Source organism: Pinus tabuliformis, chromosome 4_2 (assembly GCF_031772625.1).
Source record: "Pinus tabuliformis cultivar Carrire ecotype Pingquan chromosome 4_2, CPIR1, whole genome shotgun sequence".
NCBI classification, from domain to species: Eukaryota; Viridiplantae; Streptophyta; class Pinopsida; order Pinales; family Pinaceae; genus Pinus; species Pinus tabuliformis.
In genome coordinates this window covers 1,144,495,834-1,144,520,745 of record NC_142304.1, presented here as the reverse complement: position 1 = coordinate 1,144,520,745, position 24,912 = coordinate 1,144,495,834, and the positions used below count along the sequence as shown (strand labels likewise).

Sequence of the window (24,912 nt, the reverse complement as noted above, 5' to 3'; positions counted from 1 at the left end):
ACAGAGGCCCGAATAGCCATTTCAAGATAGAAACAAAGACCGTAAAGGGAATAAAAAGGGCCACAACGCAACACAACCACAACAACAAATGATCATGGAGCATCAACAGCCCAGCGCAGCTCATCAAAACAAACATCATGGAGTATCTCTAGCACGAGAGAGCTCCCTGCCAGTGCTGCAAAATACCAGAATGAGGTTATTTTGCTGTCAGAAGAAGGAACCTCCAAGCCATGCTTGCCTAGTTAGGGCATCAAAGTTGTTGAAGAGACACAGGGATAGATTAAGACCTCTCGAGCCTCAGAAGGCTCGAGAGCATTGTAAAGAGCTATAAATATCTAAAAGCAAAATGTAATAAGGGTTCAACTTCTGGAGACAATTGAGACTTGGCTACTCAAGCTTCTCATCTTCATTCATTAGCAATACAATCTTCTTTTGCTGTTATATGTTCAATGTCCATTTTCTATTATGTTCTAAGCTTGCAATTGAACAGGTTGTTCATGTTTCTTCTGTATCTAATGCCAGATAACTATCATCTTACCTCTGTGTTGATAAATTAGATTTGCAAGCTTCTTTTACTGCATGTAGCTACCATTCATATGTTTTATATATGCATCTATCGGTACAGTCAGTATTCTCATTTACTGCTTGTAGCTAGCCATTCATATGTGTTTATATATGCATCTGCCGATATGGTCAGTATTCTCCATCTATTCATTGAATCTACAAACTATTGAGCATTAGTGGTCTAAAGCCTTGTAAGATGAGGGTGTTCATGCATGTCTTGAGTAAATATAGAATTTAAATGGTTATCTGGCTTGATCCAAACCATCATTTATTCCAATAGTTCAAAGAACAATATTGAAGATTATATGTTACCAGGCATCTCTGAGCTGCAACCTAGGAGAGTTTCCTGGAGTGATAAAAAAATTGGCATCGTTGCCGGGGAGAGGAAACTGAAGCTCAGCTTCCCTGGGAGACGACATAGATCCAGCTTTGATGATAGACAAATTCTGGGCACTTTTTTGGTTGTAATCATCTATCTGGCGACTCTACTGGAGGTCGAAACTCTTGGCGACTCCACTTCATAGTTCTGGCTCAGTTTGTGAGGCATACTCAGAGAAATCCTCAGAAGCCACAAGATGACCTAGTACTTGACCCTAAAAAAATTATCAAAGAGAGAAAGGTATTGCAGAAAGGAGCATCAGGTTCAGGTAAACCTAAACAATCTTCTATATCTCTTCAAGAAAAGCCTGTAATAGAACAAATACATGTTGAGAGTATAGCATCTAATACTAGTAGCAAAGAAAAGATCTTAGAGATTCATAAAGCTCCTTATTCCTTAGCTTCTCCTTTTGTTGTAAGCCCAAAGGAAACCTCACCTCCTATCCATCATACTCCTTTAGACCTATCAGTCACTCCTCAGCCCTCTATCATTCAGACTACCAGTACTCTTTTAGCCACCACAGCTATGACAGGTCCACAAGCACCCACCAAAATGGAAAAAATCATAGCTGCTAGATATGGACCTCTAATACTGCCCACTCCTTTGAATGCCATGCCCACTGGAGAATATCAAAAGTATATGCCTAAGTTCACTGGGACTGAAGGTGTTACAGCTGAAGAACATCTTGAATCATTCTATAGCTATGCTGATAACCTGGACATTAGTGAAGATGATGTGTGGATGAGAGTCTTTATCCAAAGCCTAGATGGAGAGGCTAGAAAATGGTTCAGAGAACTGACCCCAAGATCTATAGAATATATTGAGGCTTTAGATCATGCATTTCTAAAGCATTGGGAGGATAAGAAGGATCTCCTTTACTACCACACTGAGTTTGGGAACTTAAAGAGGGAAAATGGTGAGTTGTTGTCTGATTTTAATAAAAGGTTTAACCGCATGTACAACAAGATACCAGCTGAAGTAAAACCCACCACTACCTCTGCTAGACTCATCTATGCTAGTGCCTTTGATTCTGACTTCTGTTTACTACTGAGGGAGAGGTGATGTGCTTCTTTGGCTGATATGCAGGATGCAGCCTTGGAAGTAGAATCAAACATCATGGCTGCAGAGAAGCTTAAGGGAAATGCTGATAGTAGGAGACAGAGGGACGAGTCTTCATCATCCTCAGATCCTAAGATAGATAAAATGACGAAGATGATAGAGTCATTAGCCTCTGAGATCTCCAAATTAAAGGTTGAGAAGCACCCCGACAAAGGAAGGGTTCCTAATACCTTTGTTCCTAGAAATCCAAATCAATATACAAGAGCAAACAAGTAGTTGCAGATTTTACAAAGAAGCAAAGATGCCAATGAAGACCAAAGGGTGAAGACCCCTTTCCAGAACGTAGTCATGGAGGAAGAGCAGTTGAAGAAGATGATGTGATCCATTGTTTTGAAGACAAAGGCAGTGCCCCTTTTTTTACCAAAGCTGCTTATGGAAAGTCATTATTCAATGACTAGATTAGCCAAGAGTGGGACGGTGAAGTTGTTGTACAAACTGAAGATCTGCACAGATATAATTTGAGGTCAAAGATGAATAATGCCAAGGAAACCCCTGTTCAAAGAGTTGTTGTCCCTATAGTACAAAAAGTTAATAAGCAGAAGCTACCAGCAGCTGATCGTATCATCCTCAAAGCTCCAACCCACGACGTAAGAGGCCCTGACAAGTCTCATTCTCCTTTCAATTTTGAATCAGAAATCTAGATGCTAAGAATACCTATACCTCTGATTGAACTAGTGAAGAATGAGTCCTTCAAGAAATCCATCCCCGAGGCACTTGAGTCTAAAGCCATACAAGCTTCCACTGACGATGTAAATCTGCAAGATGACCAACCAGCTGTTATTCTCAGCCCAATGATTGAAAATTATTAAGACAGCTCCCCATCATTCTATGTTTCTCTGTCTATTCATGATAAAGTCCTTCACAATTTCCTTCTGGACACTGGAGCTAGCCATAATTTAATTCCCAAGGCTGTCATGGATAAATTGGGTCTTGACATTACCAAGCCTTACCATGACCTATTTTCTTTTGACTCTAGAAAAGTGGAATGCCTGGGACTAATCAAGGACCTAGCCATCACTTTGTCTCAGCTGCCCATGAAGAGCATGATGATGGATATTGTGGTAGCAGATGTACCCGCCAAGTTTGGCATGTTGCTTTCCAGAGGCTAGAGCAAGAGATTAGGTGGAACATTGCAAAATGATCTATCCTATGCTACTGTCCCAGTTTTTGGAGGTGAAAACGGGAGGCTACAAAGAGAAGCTCAATTGGCTTATATAATCAGTGATGAAAGGAATCCCACTAGTCATCCCATCTATGTTGTTGACACTGATTTTGGAGCTTGTTTTCTTCAGATTGAAGAATCTCAGTTGGCCTCTATGCAGCTTAAAAAACCAGTTTGCGAGATCACAGAGGAAGAAGGCCCACAAATCTGGGACATGTTCTTTAAAGGAGCTTGCTCTAAAGAAGATGTGGAAGCAGGTGTACTCCTTGTGTCCCCCACACAGGAATGCATTAATTCATCTTTTATATTAACTTTTCAGGTGAAAAAAACCTTCCAAGCAAAACATCCAAGGCTGAAAGCATACAGAGATGAGGTGAAATATAGACCATCTCTGCCTGACAATGTCAAATGCTGGAAAGTTTTTGAATAGGATGATCAAATTAATAGGCCTTTGCGAGTCTTTGATGAATTTGTTGATATGCACATTGACCAAGAAAAAGAAACCTTTGACAGAAAGGCAAAAAGGGTCAATTTTCAGTTTGGTGACTGGTTTCTCAAAAGGGATGCATTAAAGGAAGGAGGAGATGTTTTTGATGGCCCAGTCAATGGGCAGTTTTTGAAACTTTATTTCATTTAAGGCTTTAAAGCCTTGGTATTGTAAATATGTTTTTTCCAGTTTTTTATTTTCATTGCAAAATAGACTCCATGCCCAATGGAACACTAGAAGGAAGATTTGATTTTTGTTTTAACAGGAAAGGCAATGTTCTGTGATTCTTGAAACCTCATAGGGAGGATTTCATCCCCAAAAGGAGCCAGTGTTAGCCTTGATGGAAAATGGCTCAAAAATGGATCCAAATATGTTCCAAAACACTCCCAAAGTCTTCAAAAGTGCTTAAGATCATCCAAAGATCGAAACAAGCGTGGGAGGAGAACCCTTAAAAGGGAGGAAAAACACTATCAGGAGGCTAAAAACACTCCAAAACCATGAAAAACCATGTATTGAAGGCATGCACAGTGCAACACACAACATCCGTTAGATCTGGCCGATAAACAGCCCAGATCTAAGTGGCAAATTGCAAGCAACGGATCTGATTGGTGGGCAGTGGCAATCGGCGCAAGACACCCCCGATCAACGATCTCCGATGATCGAATTGGTGAGTCGCATCGGCGGAGGCAAATCGGCGCAGACAGTATGGGCATTACGACTGCGATCGACGATTAAACGTGGACCATCAATCATGCATGTAGATCGATGACCCACATCACATCGACAGATCGCAATCGGAGAAACCTTAAGGAGCGGCGCCGATGCGATAAGAACCAGACTCAACGGGGTTCTAAATGATATTGCATAATATTTCAAGTCTGCAGGAAAGCCTTTTTCAATGTATTTTTGTGTATTTTCGTTATATAATGAAATACAAAGGGAAGCTTGGTTTTGCAATATGCGATAAGACCCGGACCCGAAAGGGTCCAGGAAGGGAAATATATAATATTTGAAATCTGCCAAAGGCCATTTTCAATGTATTTCCCGTGTTTTTAAGTATTTCATAATACAAAGGGAAACACAGGGCCAGGCCACTTACAATAGGTGACAATGACCCAAAGGGCAGACCCGATAGGAAAATAAGCCATATTTAAGGACTTTTAAAGTCTGGAAAAGCAGAAATGGGTGAGGTTTTGCTATATGCAGCGTTTTCTGTGTAAAAATAGGAAAGCAGTCATTATAACATCTAAAAGAAAAACAGAGGCCTGAATAGCCATTTCAAGATAGAAACAGAGACCGGAAATGGAATAAAAAGGGCCACAATGCAACACAGCCACAACAACAAATGATTATGGAGCATCAAGATCCCAGCGCAGCTCATCAAAACAAACATCATGGAGTATCTTTGGCATGAGAGAGCTCCTTGCCAGTGTTGCAAAATACTAGAATGAGGTTATTTTGCTGTCAGAAGAAGGAACCTTTGAGCCATGCTTGCCTAGTCAGGGCATCAAAGTTGTTGAAGAGACACAGGGATAGATTAAGACCTCTCAAGCCTCAGAAGGCTCGAGAGCATTGTAAAGAGCTATAAATATCTGAAAGCAAAATGTAATAAGGGTTCAACTTCTGGAGACTATTGAGACTTGGCTACTCAAGCTTCTCATCTTCATTCATTAGCAATACAAGCTTCTTTTGCTGTTATATGTTTTCATTTTCTCTTCTGTTCAAAGCTTGCACTTGAACAGGTTGTTCATGTTTCTTCTGTATCTAATGCCAGATAACTATCATCTTATCTCTGTGTTGATAAATTAGATTTGCAAGCTTCTTTTACTGCCTGTAGCTAGCCATTCATATGTTTTATATATGCATCTGCCGGTACAGTTAGTATTCTCATTTATTGCCTATAGCTAGCCATTCATATGTGTTTATATATGCATCTGCCGATATGGTCAGTATTCTCCATCTATTTATTGAATCTACAAACTGTTGAGCTTTAGTGGTCTAAAGCCTTGTAAGCTGAGGGTGTTCATGCATGTCTTGAGTAAACACAGAGTTTAAATGGTTATCTGGCTTGATCCAAACCATCATTCATTCCAATAGTTCAAAGAACAATATTGAAGATTATATGTTACGAGGCATCTCCGAGCTACAACCTAGGAGAGTTTCCTAGAGTGATAACAAAACCTAATTCATGTAGCTCCATTTAACAAGGTAGGACAATCACTACTAACTAAAATGAGGTAGGTACGTGTTTTTCAACCTAGTATGGGGAAGAGTTATCACATAACTAAAAGATATTAAAAAATAAAGAATAAATTAATAATAAATAAACAACTACATTTAAAAAATTTAAACTAGTCTAATCCTTCTTAAACCCAAATTTACCAAGCATCTAGAGGAATAAAAATTATTAATATGTAAATGTCTTAATACATAACATTGAGTTAAATGATAAAAAATATCTACATATAAATTTGATCGCTAAATATGGAATTAACATGGATCTACACTAGTAAAAACTCCAAATATTTTAAATTTAATGGTTACTCAGACAAAAATCATACATCAAAAGGAAAAAAGCACTAAAAATATATAACCTGTAATAAAATAATCAACAATTTATCATCTAAATATAACCATAAATATAATTTTTTCTTCAATAATAAATAAATGAAACCTAAGTATATCTTTTATTTCAATTCTTTAAATATATAAAAACACACACATATAAATATAGATGTATATTTTAAAAATTCTTTACTCTCTCATATATATATCTATATATATATATATATATATACACACACACTAGGAAAATCTATCATAATATGGTTGTCAAATCAACAATAAGGACGAACATCATTGGTTGTTATCCGCAAATGCAGGTTGACTCATCACCGTTATTCAAGGAAAATCATACCACCTGAAATTACTCACTAGTAGTATGTAAGGAGACAAACTAACTCTTAACCAAACAAAAACACTTTTAGGGCATACTCTAGGCCCAATATATCTTTTTCTTGTTACAGAGTGGAAAAAACCCATCATAACTTAGTTGTCAAATAAGCAGTGGGGTCATTGACTATTCGTGAATACAGGCTAACTCATCACTGTTATTCAAGAAAAAACATGCCACCTGGAATTACTAGCTAGGCTTTCACTCCTGCCAGATGCCTTTTGAGTCATTAACCTATTTCCTTATGTCTAAGGAAGATGAGCTCTTAACCAAAGAAAGGTAGTTTTATGGTATACTCCAAGTGTAGCGTGATATCTATACAGAAGAAGAAGAAGAAGAAGAAGAAATTATTTTAACATCCGCGAGGCTAAAGATAGCCTATGGGACAAATTGCCTCTCCGTCTGATTCTTGTATTCAACCCTTTTCCTATGAAGCTTCACAATAAACGCTCCAGCTTCTCGACAAACCCCTCGCTGAATAGATTATCCCAAGAGCTAGTTGTCAGAGTATTTGCATAATTGTCCTTGTTGTCTTTGAAGGCCTCACATTCTAAAATGAAATGATTTTTTGTTTCCATTTTTCCGAAAGAGCAAAAAATACATACTCTTTCCTCCCACACTTCTTTTGGCCTTTTCCAGCGCCTCGTTTCACAACGAAATTTATGAGAATTAGTCTTCACTAAGCAATAAGAAATTTTCCTTTCCAATAAATATGGTCCCTATGTATGCTTTTTGTTGATGATTATGAGCGGGATTAAACTCTTCAATATAATACTTTTTCTTTCTTCCTAACTCCTTATCCCAAGTACATTTGTGGAGCTTATCCATAATAGAAGCTTTTATCTCTTTGTTGTCTATGGGACACATGTTCAAGCAAAACCCCCATTTACTAAACCATTTGTTATTTTGCCACATCAAAGTCTTCTTTCTTTTGCACAATATGTCATTAAAGACAACCTTAGGCCATTTGCCCTTGTCCATTTTCTTAATTTTCTTTTAAATACCTTGTGATTCGCACCATAGGAATTTCTTCAATAGGAGCAACCCTTGTTTCACTTAACAAGATAGCATAATGAACTAAACTTTTAATTTTGAATTTGTTTGTAATCAAACGCTTATGAATTTTCTCAATTGCTTCCACTGCATGTCGGATGTACAACTAGCCCACAATTCACAACCATAGAGAATCACCGGAATTACTAAAGGCCTAAAAAGAATTTGAGTGGATTTCCAGTCCCATAACTCTGTCTCTCTACACCTATTTTGAAAAGCATAAAATGCTTTCCAACCCCCAAAGTTCTTTTCTTTTTACAACCATCCTAGCTTAGATTTTTGTTGAAGCCAATTCTGAGGTATTTGTAATGCGCAACTCCTTCCAGAGTGTTGCCTTCAAAGTAGAACTTATGCTGGTTATATTTTATTTTGTTAGATAAAACCACTACTTTCATTTTGTTAATATTGACTTGCATCCCCACCCTTCTACAAAAATGCTCCAAGGAAAGTAAGTTCTCTTGTAAACCAAGGGCATATTTAGCAATCATAATAAGGTCATCTGCATACAAAAGAAGCCTTATAACAAAATTGCCCAAATGGATATCGTCACCCCCTTGCGAATTTAGCCACTCTTCGAGCTTATCGATATATAAACCAAAAAGGGTAGGAGACAATGGGCAACCTTGCTTTACCCCAATATCACTCCTAAAACTTTTAGAAATGCCTGCTGAAGTTCTAATTTTGACCAAGGGAGGAGGGCCAATCTTGGGATCTTGCTCATAAAGTTGTCTTGCATAGTCGAACCATTTATAATATCTAATACTATTTTCAATTTGCCTCTTTTTTGGTTGGAGCTCCTTCCAAAATAATTTGGGGTTATTTTTCCCAAGGAAGATGAGTTCTTCCCTCCTTGAAACCATGAAATCAACCTTTCCTTTCTTAATATCTCCAATAAAAAATTCCTCCATTTTCTCACACAAACCATGCGAGAAAATTACATAATCTACTATACTTGCTCCATTGTAAGCATTGCGAGTGAAATTACCGCACTTTATAATATCTAATACTATTTTCAATTTGCCTCTTTTTTGGTTGGAGCTCCTTCCAAAATAATTTGGGGTTATTTTTCCCAAGGAAGATGAGTTCTTCCCTCCTTGAAACCATGAAATCAACCTTTCCTTTCTTAATATCTCCAATAAAAAATTCCTCCATTTTCTCACACAAACCATGCGAGAAAATTACATAATCTACTATACTTGCTCCATTGTAAGCATTGCGAGTGAAATTACCGCACTTTTCCCATCTAGTCAAACCATTACAAATGACTAAATCGAAAGCCCCACATAGAGTAAGCAATTGTTCACCAAAGAGATTGCATGTAACAACCTTGGTTAAAAATTCATGTAAAAACATATAAGACCACGGTCATGGGACACGTATTCCAAGTTGAATGTTGGGCAAGACATCCTAGTGTGGGTTTTCCTTCGGTTTATTATGGCTAAGGAAATTGAAAAAGGCAATGGCTAAGGATTTGGAAGGAAAAAGTGACATTTTGACACATTTATTTATGAAAATAATGGAAATTAGGAGAAAAGGGAGGTGAAAGGTCACAAGTTGTATGTGAGGAGGAAAATGAAGGAAAATAATGGAAAATGAAGAAAACAAAGGCCTCATTAATAAAAAGGCTTATGAGGATTAGTTCACATACGTTTGTCAGTTCAATTTTGAAGCTCTCTCTCATTCTTGGAACACTCTTGGAGAGTGTGGCATACTTGGAGTTTTGGAGCAAGAAAGCAAAGGGAGAGCAGGAAAGTGCAAGAGGACATCGGGATCAACAACTACAACGGATTTGGCTTGCAGGTACCGAGTTGCATGTATGTTTTCCTCACTAGTTTTGGAATGCATGGCATATGCATGTGGTTTATTGGTCATGATCTATTACTGGCATGGAGGATTGACTGGATTGACAGTGGATTTGCATAGCCTTGCAATTTCTTGGGTAGCCATGGTGTTGTGGATTTATTTCTTTGTTTTCTGGTTAGTTCTCATGTTTCCTTTAACTTGGGTTGAGTTATTAGTTCACGGAAGCCCTGGTGGGACAAACACTCTAGAAGCCCTGTAATAGCTTGGGTTTAGTTACTAGTCTTGGAACACTTGGTTAGACAAACGCTTTGGAAGACTTTGGTGGGTTGAGTTACTAGTCCTAGAAGCCTTGGTTGGACAAATGCTTTGGAAGCCTGATGACAACTGTGGGTTGAGTTACTAGTCCTGGAAGCCTTGGTTGGAACAAACACTTTGGAGCCTAGGAAGGTTTGGGTAGAGACCAATCTGATGATGATTTTGTGATGTTTGAATGTGAGGTGGAGTCAATGTTTGATGGGTTGAGGTGGTTGGCCTCTGGAAGCCCTGGATGGTTTTGGATTGATGTGTTATATGAGATCCCACATTCATACTGGGAATATGGTATGAGGGTGAATGAATGAAGAGAGACTTGGCTTAGCCATTCTGCGGTCAGGTGGAACGTGGTAGTACCATCCCGGGTTTGGATTTTGCATCATCAATATGAAGTTATTTCTCCTTGTATTTCTATGAGTATTAAACTGGTTTATATGTGGATCATATGGTTATGATTTCCTTGGTAGCTCTATTGCTATTATTTTGGTTATGTATATGTTTTATGACAGTGGCTATGTATGGCTCTCATCATGTTTTTACTTGTAAATTGATGGAAAATGTATCTATGACCTAACAGATGAAACTGCAACTAATGTGTTGAGGCATCAATGCTTCTTAGCGATTCTCAACTGAGTATGAGACCCCTATGCTTAGATATGTTATTTACACCTATAGATTACATATTTGTGATATGTTTGACGAAATGCCTGTCATGGTTAGTGTGGGTTCAGTCAAGGGCTTGTTAAAGTGTTTGCATTTGCCTCATTGTTTCCTTGTTACCTTTCTATTCTGAAGGTTTCATTCAATTTTGGGCAATGACTTGGACTCTGGGCCTGAAAAAGTGGCTCAAGTCCCAAGGATGCTGGCACAACACTGAGCAAATTAGTCCCTGGATGTTGGCATGCCTTGTCATGAGAGCGTCCAAAGCCTCCTGGACGTTATCAGGCCCATATCATGGGAGCATCCAAGGGTCAAGTGGTCTAAAACATCATTGGGACCCAGGGGTTGGTTACCTGAAAGGTTGGTATGGTTCTTAGGAGTCCTATTGTTGACGTTGGAGGTCTGTATGGTATGTTTCCGTCAGTTCTACTTCCTTAACGTGACTTAGGAGGTCAAATCATATCATAGTAACTTCTCGTCACATGTTTACCCCAGTAGGTCGATTACTTGGGTAGATGTGGGAGGAGGGGGTTACATTGTAGCCCTTATCCTCTGAAATTCTTTCCTAGTGACAATTACTCTCTTCTGTAAGCCAGATAAGGTCGCAATCTTCTCTACAACAAAGAATGCTAGCTTGCTCACTTGTAGTACTAGCATTGAAATCACCCACTATAAGGACTTCACCTAGCTGAGAATATGTTGCAATATCTAATTTTAAGGCTGCAAAGGGATCTTTGTGATCAAGCCCTCTACTTTTGTAGATTTTTGAAACTTGCGGCTCAAAATAGCATGTTGCGATTTTGATGTGATTTTCATTTTCTGATATTTTAAACCAAATAAATTGTTTATTTGAGTCTTCTTTTTCTAATTGTATGAAAAAACCTTCTTTTTCCCTCACTAATACCATGATACCCCCATGTCCTTTGACATTCCTTGTTGCCTTGTTCCACACTGCCATCTTCCAGTACCCTTCAAACAAAGGTGTCTTGCACCCTTCATGCTCATGTGTTTCTATGAGGCAAATTATGTCTTTATCTTCCGCAATAGGCCCTAACCGAGGTCCTCGTTTCCAGGGTAACCTCTGATGTTCCAACAAACTAATCTTAAGGAAACCTGGGTATGACTTGATTGCTATTTGTTTTGACATGCAAGACTCACATTTGAGTCTGTGTCCCTATTGACCTTGCTTCCCGATTTCCTGCTAAAGAGTTTGTTGCCTCTTCTTTATTACCATCTTGCTGTTATGTTTTGGAGGGAGGTCCAAATTGCGTTATCACAACTTTAGCTTTATAAATCCACGCTCTCTTGCCCTTATCCCTTGCTACCCTAACCTTTGACATTTCCTCCCTCCTTTCCTCTTATTGTCTTACAATTAAATCTTCTTCTAGAAAAAAAACGAGAACCCCTCAAGAGTTGCTTCTTGCTTAGAATGATATATTTATCAGGAAAGCAAGACATGATAACTTTTATGGGCCTGACTCTTTCACTGTTAAACTTACCCACCCACCATGCTTGGCATATTTCTCCTTGCCATAACAACTTGTCTTTCAAGAAGTCCCTTGCAAGGTCAAGAGTACATTCATTTTTCCCATAGTCTTTCACCCCTTTAATAATTATGTTTACTGTTCTATCTTGCCTTTCCTTGCTTTCTCTATCTTGCATGTTGTCAACCCGAATGTTTGCTTCTCCTTCCCTATTAGCAGAATTGCTAATAACTTGAGCCCAAGTTTTGGAAACTTTTGTGGAACCTCCTTTCCTTTCTTCTCTTGCTTTCTCTTCATGGTTGTCTATTTGGGCAACCACTTTTCATTTACCTTGGGATGGTTTCGCATTCACCACCTCTATATTTTCCTCTACAAATTTCTTCATGTTTTGCACATCTGCCTTCATGCGTTGCCATTCTGTCTTCCTTATTAGGAGAGCTTCCTGTAGCAATTCTACTTACTCTTTCAAAACTTTATTGCTTTTTGCTAAAGCCTGGTTTTCAACTGTTATTACATGAATTTTATGATCTCTTTCTTGCTCTTTAGCTTCTAAAACCTCCAACCTCTTTTTTGCACTTAACAATTCTTTCACATAAAGATCAGATGACCAGGTGAGAGATGAGGATGTGGGACTATAGAAGACAAAATCATCAATGAATTTTCCTTTGGGTTTGTTATTGCCACATGCTTGCAAAGGGGACTTATTTGAATATTTCTTATTGCGAAGGGCCCAAGTACTATCCCTTTGAGACCATTTTTTCCTTGTATGCTCCCATTTTAGACAGGTTAATCTTCGTTTTAAAATGCCCCAATGCCGTTTGGCATTGACCCAAACCCACTTCCCAACTTTGGCTGATGACACAATTTTCACTTGTCCTAGATCATTTGTTTCCATAGGTTCTGGAATTTCTTGTCATGTTGTCATGTTAGAATGCATTTATGATGCAATGTCCTTTCATCAAATGTCTCCGAAAATGTTGAAAAATGTGTCAAAAGAAACCTCAAAATGTAAAATAACCTATAACAACTGAATATGTTAAGCTCCAACCCCTTCACTGTTGTAGTGCCGAACTCCTAATTCCTCCACCTAGCTTCCAACATTACCTCCCTCAAACCCAAACCCTCCTCTGAACAAACCCTAATTTTTTTCTAGAACCCAGAAAAAAAACAGAAATCCCTATTTGTGAACACCCTAGACTTTAGGACTCATCTGAGAAAACTAGCGTCTGCAAAATTTAGGCAACTAGAGCTATCTTAATGAAATGGTGGGAGAATTGAGTGCAGACGTTTACTATACCTTACTTTCCCTTTACAGAGAGCGAGAAGAAGTTTTTTTTTTTTTTTTTTTTCACAAGTGGGAAAACCTATCATAACTTAGTTGTCAAACCAACAGTGAGGACAACCATCTCTGGTTGTTAACTACGAATGTAGGGTCACTCATCACTGTTAATCAAGGAAAACCACGCCACTTGAAATAAGCCACTGATGACCGTAAGGGGGCATACTTTCACTCCTGCTAGATGCCTCTAGGTCTTGGGCCATTAACCTGTTTCTTTACGTCCGAGGAAGATGAACTCTTAGCCAAGCAGAAGCAGTTTAGGGCATACCCCAGAGGCGAGAGCGAAGAAAGGGTTGGGGAGACAAGCAAACTTAGGTATGGAAATAGATGCATATTTTTAAAATCTCTAGTCTTTTAATATATAAACATATATATCTTAAAAAAATATTATTTACCAAACATACAAAAATAAAAACATATTTTTTTCCGAAGAAGAAAATCCGTAATTTCCATTAATTTAGAAAATTACATGTTGTAGATGCTAAACGCATATGCTGTAGTGTGGGTAAACCACTTACAAAGCAATACTTCAAGAGAAGTATGCAGAAGAGCCCTCTGACAAGGCAGCAATGAAATGGGTATGTAAACCCCAACAGGAGGATACCCCTACCCATCTCATACAAATATAACAGAAAAAAAAACAATAACTCCTGAGGAATGTGCAGAAAATTCGAAATGGCCGCCAAGACAAGGAGGAGAGGCACGAAATGGAGGAAGCCACATCCTCCCCCACCCCCTCAAACTCCTGAAACCGAGGAAGCCAGAGGAAGATACCACCCATACATCCTCAGAAGCCAGAAGAAACCATCCAGAAACAGCCATGATGAAGCGGCACGAATCGATGCAGAGACAGACTCCACACCTCAGATCCCTCAACGCTCCATATAAACTGCAGAGGAAGGCAGCAAGCGTCCAAAAATAGAACCCAACGCCTCAGCAAGGGAACCCATCAGGTCCCAACCAGAGCAGAGGCGGATCGATTCCGGGGGCAGAGGCGGCTAGGGCAGCCACCTCGCCCCCACGAAGAGCATCAAGAAGCCCAACAAAACCCTCGCACCCGCTCCGCGACTCAGCACAAAAACGCCAAAGGCCAAAAACCTCTAGGTGAGACTGCCAAAGCAGAGCGGCACGGATATTGTGCAAAAACCACCGAAAACCAGTAACAATGAACACACTCCGCCGCCTCCCAACTCAAAGCACAAAGCAAGTCACCGGAGTCCAGCCGATGAACCTCAGAGCCCAAGCAGAGCGGGCCACCCACCCGGGATCGTCAGACGAAGACGATGTGATGGACTCAGAGCCGCGCTGAGGTAAAGAAAGACAAGCACGTCGCAAGGGAAGAGGTCCGCTGGAATGAGGGGAGCGGAGGCCAAAGGCGAAACCCCTCCACAGGCTACAGAAACCGCAGAACTTGAAACCCCACCAGATCTGCGAACCCCGGCACAGGATGGCGACAACGGCCAGAAACTACACCAGAGGCAAGCCCTGCCGCCGCAGGCGCAACGGCGGCAGCAAGAGCCGAATGAAAACCCTAACTTCTCCGCAGTCGCCAAATTTAGTCGTACTAGTAAACTTAATAACTTTTTCACAAAAATAAAAACATATATATCTTTAAAAAAATTATTATTTACCAACGTACAAAAATAAAAATATATATATCTTAGCAAAATTATTATTTACGAACATACAAAAATAAAAGAAACAAAGTGACTGAACCCATCCAAGGTGTCTTCCCACCATGTCGATACACTACACACATGGGGTGTACGGGTTTAACCTTATTCGACAAAGACTACAACCATTGCAATTCCAGAGGAGGTAGAATTCAAGCCCAGGATGGTGGGAGGCAGAGGAATAGTGGAAGAAAAGCCAGGACAGATAATTCTGTGGATATGCACCATCGGTACCGTAGCAGGTAACCTTAACACCGCTTATTTTAGTTGTAGGCGTATGTGTAGAATGCTGACATTCCACCAGGTCGCCTTTCCAAGATCCCTGCATATTTATTGTATCAGGTCAGTGTTATTATTATTTTTTTCCATTTGGTCTACCCATATTTTTTTCGTTGTTGCAGGTCTCTGGATGACTGGAGCATCAAGGCAGTTGCAGAATAGGGAGAAGAAGAGCTTGGATGATAAACTCAAGGAGTTGGACTCAAAATCAGGATTGCCCCCTAAAAATACAGTAGAAAATAATCCCCGAAAGAGTTCTTAGGCGAGGACGAGAATGCCATTGTTTATGACCTTTCAGATTGCATTTATATGTATTGCAGATGTGCAGTTGAAACAGCTATGGCACATCAATTGATTTTTTGTTTTATGGACTTGAGAATTGTGCTTCTCTCGATTTTGCCCTAGAAAAATAACAAGAAGGGCAGTTTTGGGTGTTCCAGTAGTTTGGGTTTTTTCCAGATTGGAATGCTTCCTGAAAAGAATTTGGATTATATATTGCTTCATATGTTGCCCTGTTGTGATGATGATTTTATAGTATTTGAAGTAAAATATTTATATATGGGCAGCAAAATGTTTGTGTGGGGGGAAGTGGGGAGGGAAAGGGGAAGTGCGAAGAGCCTTTATTTTGATTTTGTTTTCTGATATGGGAAACTGGCGATTTAACAAAACTCCATACTTATTAGGCACAACTTTGGGTTGTTTGCATACGAAATTTGTTCATCAGGGTCTATCCGTTAGCAATATTTTGTTCAAAATGGTTCCGATTACTTAGTGTACTTTCGAAATCACCCTCCCAAAAGGATCCAACAAATACGTTTGAGAGGATAGGGAAAATGGTAAAATCTCATTAATCAGCCTTGCATGCTTTGAAGAGAGGGCAGGCCTTACTAGCATGGGCACCAGCTCACTGTTGAAGTCTGCAAATGGAAGTCACACAACGAACTAAACATCTACTCTATTCAATATTTTCATTAAATACTTTTGATCAACACAGACAACACTACTGCATTCAGGACAAGATTTCCAGCTTTTAGAAATAAGCATCTCGAGGGTTTACTTTCTTGAGTGGAGTGTTGAGCAGCGCAGTTTTTTGTGTGAATCAAGAGAAAGTTTGTGTAATTTATGTAATCTTGAGACCGTCTTATTATTTTTGGTCAAAAACAGAAATGCAGTAAATTTAAGTTCCACGGCAATGGGAAACTATACTGTTCAAATTGAGGTGCCTACATGGGAATGGAAACCCTGACTAGGAATTGGCATTGACAATCTACTTCTTAGAAAATTTGTTTGGTGCTATGTTTAGAGGTGATAGGTGTTTCGGTTGATGGAGAGATGAAACTAATTTGGTATGTCGCTTGCATTTCCTTCTTGAAGTTTGACTTCATTAATTATATAGCTGTTGAGTTTCGTATTCTCATTTTTTGGTTCACAACTTTTGTCTTGTCTAGTCAGTGAAGGTGAGATTGACCACACATTGAAATGAAACGAGGGCCATCCTTATGTTGATTGTGTATTCGAGCCATTGGAAGACACACGTTGTGAAGTCAACATTTGACTTTGCAGCATGGTGTTCGATTGCCGAACACATAATCAATTTAAGTTCAGGTGACATGAGGGTGTGATTGGTTTAGTATTTTGAGGATAGCGAATTAGAAATGCTTCTACTTAATATAGTTCAATCCCAATGGTGTGATATCACTTGGAAAACGTTATAATACTAGAGATGGATGTATCTGTATATTGTTTCTTGGTCACTGAGCTCACATTGGCCCCATATATGAAGTGCATTTAGAATATTTTAAAGATTTTATTTGGATAGCAACTTAACATTCTTCCCAAGTCTAAAATTACAGCATAACATGATAGGAATCATTCATCTAGAAAAGTGCAAAGTTTCTGCTATCATGTAGGAGCACTTTTTGCAGAGTCAATTATCAATCTGCATAAGAAAGTATTCTAAATTTACTTCCCGAAAAATTTGTTAATTGTGCTTCTCATCCGTCTCGAGCTATTTTGGCACAGGTAAACATTTGTACCTTCTCACTATGATATTTAATATGGTATTACAGTTATAATCTCACTTACTTCACCTTTATCTTTCATAAATGCATAGCTTCACTTTTTGTCTTGATTGCCTTAGAAGTTCGAGTGAATTATGATAGCTGGCTGCAAATAGTTTGGAGTTTTAAGGCATAGATTTCATCGTGAAGCATATACTGATTAATGTTGCATAAAGTACCTTTGGGTTTTCAGTAAACTTCTAACTTGCACTCTGCATATCCTGGGAGTTACATATGTTCTCGATAGTCTTTGTTTCAAAAAGATCAAAAAACAATAAACATCATTCATGTTCTTGTCCATGCTTCTCAAAACATAGAGTTTAAAATAGTCGTATCAGAGTTATGCTAGCTATCTTATCATCCCTGCTATAACTGCTGTAAAACACAATCATCCTTTTGTTCCCAAGGTAGTCACCGTTCATGTTGCTGATCTGGTTCCTTATCCCGAGAAACTAACAGGAAAGTGTCAAACAGACCATACCTGAAGGTCAGAGAAACTGGCATGCCGATGGAGATTACTTGGTTCCCAGTGCTTGATCCAAAATCTGAGAAGGGTCCACTCTCTTCTTACAGAAGCCAATGGGTGGTTCACTTCCGCTTTGGTGAGGATATGCTAAAATGTGTGGTGTCTTCGTAGATTTGCTTACGGCAGGGTGGAGAGTGGATATTATTTCTATCTGCTGTGTCTCTGGCCCAGCTTCCTCCAACTTTCTATGGCCACGACCTTGCTGCTATGATAATTTATTTCATCATCCCAAACATTAATTCCCATTTCTAATCGTCCTCATCTATCTTTTTGTTGCATTATTGTGTTCAACATACTGGTTCTCTTCCCCAAATCCTCCAGGCTAGCAGAATTCTTGTCAACAATTCCAACAATTGAACCCTTATTGCCCATTCTGAACATTTTGCAATTCTGAACTCTTCTTTTGCCTCTAGTTGATTTTTGGCCCATGAAGATTGATGGTCCCTCTGCACCACCCACCAAATTGTTGTGGTCTTTGCATCCAACCTCTTGAACTTCTCAACTTGCTTCCTTATCGGAGTAGTGTGGTGGGCATTGTGAGCTTCTTGATTCTTCCTGACAATTTCATTGTAGCTGTGTTGATTTTTCCTACCTATGTGAGCTATGAGGTTGAATTCTCTTGTGGATTCAAGAGGACTGTGCTTCTTGTTTGTTTCACTCCCGAGCTTTTTCTTTCTTTTCTCTGGTGCCTTGGCCATTGGCTTTAAATTTGATAAGGATGGATGCTTAGAGGATTTTCCTAAAGTCTTCTCAATGTCCCAGATCAATTGCCATCCCCACCTGCCATCCCCACCTGCTGATAACTGTGTAATCTGGCTTCATTTGTGAGATGTTCCTGGATGACTTTACTTTTATAAATATTAAAATTTGAATGCCTTTGCAAGCTGCTGATCAATAGCTTGGGGAGATGAAGAATCCAGAAAATTATGCCTACTAGCCAAAGACTGTCAAGTCTTATGATGAATGAACTCCCCTTTCTCATGATGCATTTGTCATGGTTGATCCCTCCCACCACAATCACCATGCACTTCGCCTGAGAATTGATTGTCCTTAACCATTCCTCCTCCTCACATTATCTTCCTCCATGTAGCACTTGTCTCATTTGGATTTGTCATCATGATTTCTCCTTTGAGTTGGTTGTAGCGTAATGCTACTATTGGTTGCCATCTCCTCTTGACTGTTATCATCCCACATGTCCCCCTTCTAGAGTGTTACCTCTGTTAGTTATCCCCTATTTGTTCTTAAGATATTCTCTAGTTTGGTTAGGTGATCTCCAAATCTTCTCGGGGAACAATTGCTCCTGTCAAAGTCGATCAATGCTGTAATCATGTGCTGATATTCGTCTTCTTACAGATCTTGCCTCCTAGTTAGTAGGGGTTGTCCTCCCCAGCTAGCCTCAACACCAGTATTTTGCAACCTATCAACCACTTTGTTTGATGTTCTCCTCACATGTTGGAACCTTATATAGGAGAAGGATCTTAACACGCTATTCATCTCCTCCATTGCTGTTGGCAATCTCAAATAAGATCTTTGAATCACCATCTGGCTCTAGTTCTCATCTGTTCAATGATGTGTGATTTTCGCACCTTTTTTGGCAGCTACAATTTCAACAAGATTAATTGTGGTTTCCTTTACGCTTGAAGCATAAACATATACTTGGTTGCCTATTGAGTCAGGGATTTATCATTTAATGGTCGAGAATGAGGGTTGTGTGGCTAGCAGTGGCAATGCTCTCTCCTATCTGCCATGGCTCATCCAGCTTTGTTCCTTGGCCTCCTTTCACTTTGTTGAGGCTCTTTGGATCAAGCAAAATGTGTCAAAGACTTGATATGGGGTTCCTGCTCATTTTGCATGGCACTTTTCCGTAGTTCTCTAAGACACCCAGAAGTGAGTGACATTTAACTACACCTTTTGGACCTGCACTTTGATTTGCAACGAAAGATTAACCTAAACCAATGCATTTTTGGCAGGAGATATTCTTATTTGCTTTGGCCTAATGGAACAAGATTACGTTCCATTTTTCCTTATGAAAACCAAAAAGCTGCTAGGAAGCATGAAACTAGATAAGCTAGGATAATTTGCCCCCTAACAAGGTGGATTTTCATGAAAGGAGAATAGGGAGGAGTTGGGGAAATAATTTTCAGATGCACTTCTAAGGTGACTTGGCAAAGCGACTTTATTATAACCAAAATAGATGTGCAAGGTTTTTATGTTGCTCGTAGAAATGGCATAGGGGTTGAGGTATTCCAAAATGAACCAACTTACGGCCTACAACAAGGTCGCCCAAGATAAGGGACCAAGCAAAGAAGGCCTTTTCTCACTCAACCCAAGGTTTCCATGCATTATGAAGTTTGAAGACGCAAGTAGACTACTTAGACATGAGTCGCTGAGACTTATTTTCTGAAGGCCTTGGTCCTTTGACTAATTAAAATTATAGCACTTTCACTAGTTAATGGGAGATTGAAGCTCCAACATCAACAAGTTTGAAATAAGCTCTTTTACATGTTTCAAAACCATTTTGTCAAGGCGAGGAAGTCTTAAGCACTTCTTTAGCTTGAGCCAAGGGATCTCGCGTCTAGTTTGAGAGTAAAGATGTTGCATAAAGTTTTAATTAATATTTTGATGAATCTTAAGGCTAAAAATCGTGTTGATTCAACTAGGGTCTGGCCTTCACATAGGAGGATAGTTGATTGCCAATTTGAGTGTTCATTGAAATACAAGCCAAATCCAAACCCCAAGTCTTTCAAAATCGGGAAAGGCTTGATAGACTCTCCAACCTTCTAGATTACTTAAGCAACAAAATCCCCTTTAACTATAATCACGATTAGGGTGAAAATGAGAGTTCACTGGTTTTAGTCCAACCTTGACTTCTCAAAAAAGCTCTTCGATTGATACAGTGTCATAGTCACACCTTACATGCCTCCATTCCTTCCAAGGCTTGGATAACCCATTTTGGTACACATGGCCTAGGCTTGAGTACTAGTGCCTAACAATCCACATTCCACCCTAGTCCTTGGAAGTGTAATAAATATTCCAGTTAACTATAGAAAGCACCTACCAACTTTTATATTTGTCCAAAGAAAGCTTCAGAGTATTTTTTAGTCTCCAATAGGTATTGGTTGAAGGAATTCGAGAGGAGAAGGATTGCGACCAAAATAGTAAAATTGAAAATCATAGGCCAAGGATAAGGGCTTAGTTAAATGTTTTCCAATTTTTCCCCATTCGAAATGCAGAGTGGATGCTTAAGAATTAAAAGATTTGCCTTGGTTGGATCTAGGACCATCATAGCTTTAATTGCCTTTCAATATTATCATGGAGACTTTGCTCGTATAATTGGGTTTTAACCCATAAAATTTGGATCCAAAGTTATATGGAAACTTTGGAATCACTTCGTAGTATTATCCACAATTCTTTCTCCTCAAGACTGTTAATTTACATGTTGTTTTGAAATTTGAAGGTGTTTCTCATTTACCATTGCATGTTGTAGTAGATTCGCACAATCACGATGATAGTGGAGGATGTGCAATAGTGATGATAGTGTTGTGGTGTAGTGTGATGAGCAAGTTCTATAGCAACAAATACATCAACAACCACTGCAAGAATATTCAAACCGTCATGGTGTGCTCAATAGAGTAGTGATGGTACACAGTATGTCACAAGGTTCGTCGAACTTTAACCTTGAGGTTCAAATTTTAGCGAACCTTAAAATTTTTTGAGGTTCGGCGAACCTCATCGAACCTCATAGCCATTGACCAAGTCCATATCAACAAAACTCATAACTTCATGTCACAACTCAAGCTTGTAATTTATCCTTGCAGTTTCCATGTCTGTGATAGCATTTTTGATGTTTACTGATATTGATTTCTTAATATTTTATCCTATAATTCATTATATATATAGATGTACCTAATGGCGAACCTCATTCGAATCTCATCAAAAAATTCGAACTCAAACTGATCCTAATCATTGTCCAACCTGAACCCGAACCCGAACCATGTGACATTGGTACACCGATGGTTACATAATGGTGAAGCACTTATGGAGGAGTCAGAGGACGCATGCTAGGTCTACATGCATCAACTTCAAACCTTTCTTGGATTAGATTTTTTTCCACGATTAGTTTATTAGCTGTATTTTTTATTTAGAACTTGCTTTTCTATTTTGAGTTTGCCTTTCCAATTTTAGCAAAAGTTTTGAAATTAAGTGTATTTCTAGTTTAATAAGGGTTGGCTGATCCCAAAGATAGAAGTGTGGTGTTTTGCATGGTTTGGCCTTCTTCAATTAAGGCACTAATTCCAAGGATACCAAGCATGCGTGCAAGCTAGGTGCTCCATTCTAGGCACCTAAGGTTAAGTCCTGTGCATTGTGTTACACCTCTTAGTGTATGAGGTCCCGTTTCGTGATTTTTATCACATAAATGGATATTTGTTGATGGTTCCTTGGAGGTATTTGGTATGGGGAGTCTAACTTCTCCTAGGTTGGATGATTGTGCTTGCTGCTTGGTGGTCTTCTCACATGTGCTTGCCTTGTTGATCATCCCTTGGTTGCACTCTATGTCACAATGTTACAAGAACTCAAATCTTGAGGTTCAAAATTTGTTGAACCTGAAAAATTAAAATTCATTTAGGTTCTGCGATTTTTTTATGAGGTTTGAGTCGTGTGGCAGGAATGTATGCGACAACTTGTGGGAATATATGTGGCAGACTTTTAACTTGAAATTCAAACTCTTGCAACTTTTTACACTTCCGTTGCGTTGCATCCACTTTTATTTCTGCTGCACTCAAAGGTCGAACCCTCTTGACTGTAACTATTGGCGTGTCCACTCTGACTCCATCTTGAGCTCTCATATCTTTACTTGATTGCGCAGTGTGGACTTGTTTGGTTGGAACTGGAATTGGAACCATACTCAACGAACCATGTGGTCGTGCCCAATTGTGGGTTTGGGCTTGGACTTGAAACCCTAGTCGACTGTTTCCATTTCGTCGTGAAGCTTGTGCCTGTTGAAGAAAGTGTAACTAGGTTTGGTCTTCATGATATTGTAATTATGATTTTTGTAAACAAGAAAATGAATTTATTATTATTCCTTGCTGCATGGGTTTCATGAGCAAGAGGTTTATTTATTTAGTAGCTCCCATTGAGAGCCTTAGGATGTCAAAGAGTCAATGTCATGCTCTTCTTGAGCCTATATGTAATGTATACAAGGTCTAGAACAACCCTCCAAGACAAGCACAATCCTCTTGAAGAAGGCAACAAGCAAAACGATGAAGAGAGCAGTCATGTTGGCCTCAAATTGAATTAAATAAACTAAAGAAAGTCATGTCGGCTCAATAAAAGGACACAACACTTAACGTTGTCATGTCGGCTCAAATACAAAGACATAACTACTATATATACGCAGTTAGGTGTTGGAAATACTGGGGGGGGTGAATCAACATTCCTTAGCAATTAGCACTTTTAAATCTTTTCAGAGCATTAGTTAATCTTCAATTATTATTAATGTTTATGCAATAATAATAATAAATAAAAGAACACAGTAGACACAAGAATTTTAGGTGGAAAACCCCCTCCAGGTCAAAAACCACCAAACTTTTTTCTAATAATTCTTTAATCTTCATTCCCCACTGAAATGAAAGCGACAACTTACTAGAATTCTAGAAAATCATTCTTCTCCAGCTCCTACTGGAAGGATGCCCCGACGCCCTGGTTCCTTCAGTGGTCAACTGAATGGATGCCCCAACATCCTAGACCAACCTACCACCCTGAAGTGTTCACAGGCTCCAACCTGTAGGCGACTGCTTGCACTAGCCTAACACCTCCCTCCCATCCTATAATGACTGAAATGAGACAAGAGTGTGGCTTCCCGTATTAGGGACAACGATCCATGATACAATATGATTTACAATAATTTTGACCGAACACTATGACCTGCAAACCAACCATGACATCATGCCAACAAAGACTCCTATACCTCCCAATAATGCCTTTTCGACTCTAAGTAGATTGACTCTTTTACAATAATGACTCTTCCAATGATGACACTTTTACAAATTACTCTTTTACAACTTTACAATGATAACTCTTGGCCTTGACACGTCTTCACAATATATGGATGGCTATCATGTCTTCAAAGAATGTCCTGTTGCAATGCTTCCTTTGATTTGATACTTATGTTCTTGAATTCTTGCTTGAAGTTGTACTTGTATCTTCTTCTAGCTGCATGCAAAATTTGCCCCGCGAAACCAATCCTAAAACAAAACGAAATACCCTTCAACTTACCTCTGCTTGCGAAACACATGTAAGTGCACAATAATGAATAAATACAAATTAAAATTACAATGTGTACTTGAAGTGTGCTTGTCATTTTTGTTGTTGACTTGTTGTAGCAGTAGACAAAGACTCCCACTCTTGATATAGGCCTGGACTCTATGCAAGACTATATCCAAAATTGACCTAAAGACATATACAATAGAAACTGATGACAAACCCTAGACTTGTGATGAACCAAGTTCTAAGTACAACAACAGAGACCATTCTATCAACTATGATAAGACAAGTAACATGAAATTACAACATCTAATAGATTTAGCAGACTTGGTGTAGCATCAAATGTGTAGTATCAAGAATAGGACATTCGAAATGTGCTAAGTCACCTGACACGGGGATTCGGGACAAGTAGGATTCGGGATTCGTGGTGTCGGATTCGAGACACGCTGACCCCCCGGAACAGGACACGTTAGGACATGTTATATATTATTTTATTAAAAAAATATATATATATATATATAATATATATATTTCAAAATATATATATATATATATATTTTAAAAATTAGATATTATCATATTTCTTACACAAATTTTAATTAATGATACAAATTTATTGATTTCAAACATAGCTCTTGATTATTCATTTATATCTATGCCTATTAGTAATTACTAATTAGCATGCATAGTACATACAAAATTCAAATAAATGTCAGTGGTACTGGTCACATAAATGATAAATTTATTAAAAATTTAAATCATGATTCATAATTCATAATTGAAAGACAACTTACA

The 24,912-nt window shown here is 38.9% G+C and overlaps 1 protein-coding gene across 1 annotated transcript; it reads left to right on the top strand.

Annotated features, from left to right (window-relative positions):
- The first annotated feature begins 15,084 nt into the window (after window positions 1-15,084).
- On the top strand, window positions 15,085-15,772 carry LOC149173717 (HrpN-interacting protein from malus protein). Its single transcript, XM_089427984.1, has 2 exons — window positions 15,085-15,230; window positions 15,390-15,772. Exons 1-2 carry the CDS (start codon window positions 15,152-15,154, stop codon window positions 15,527-15,529), a joined length of 219 nt encoding a protein of 72 aa, XP_089284110.1. The 5' UTR covers window positions 15,085-15,151; the 3' UTR covers window positions 15,530-15,772.
- Window positions 15,773-24,912: the final 9,140 nt, after the last annotated feature.

Excerpts from the sequence above, each read along its gene's own strand:
- LOC149173717 (XM_089427984.1), top strand. The coding sequence starts at position 15,152 with ATGGTGGGAGGCAGAGGAATAGTGGAAGAAAAGCCAGGACAGATAATT. Across the intron at positions 15,231-15,389 it reads CACCATCGGTACCGTAGCAG|GTCTCTGGATGACTGGAGCA; the intron begins GTAACCTTAACA and ends TCGTTGTTGCAG.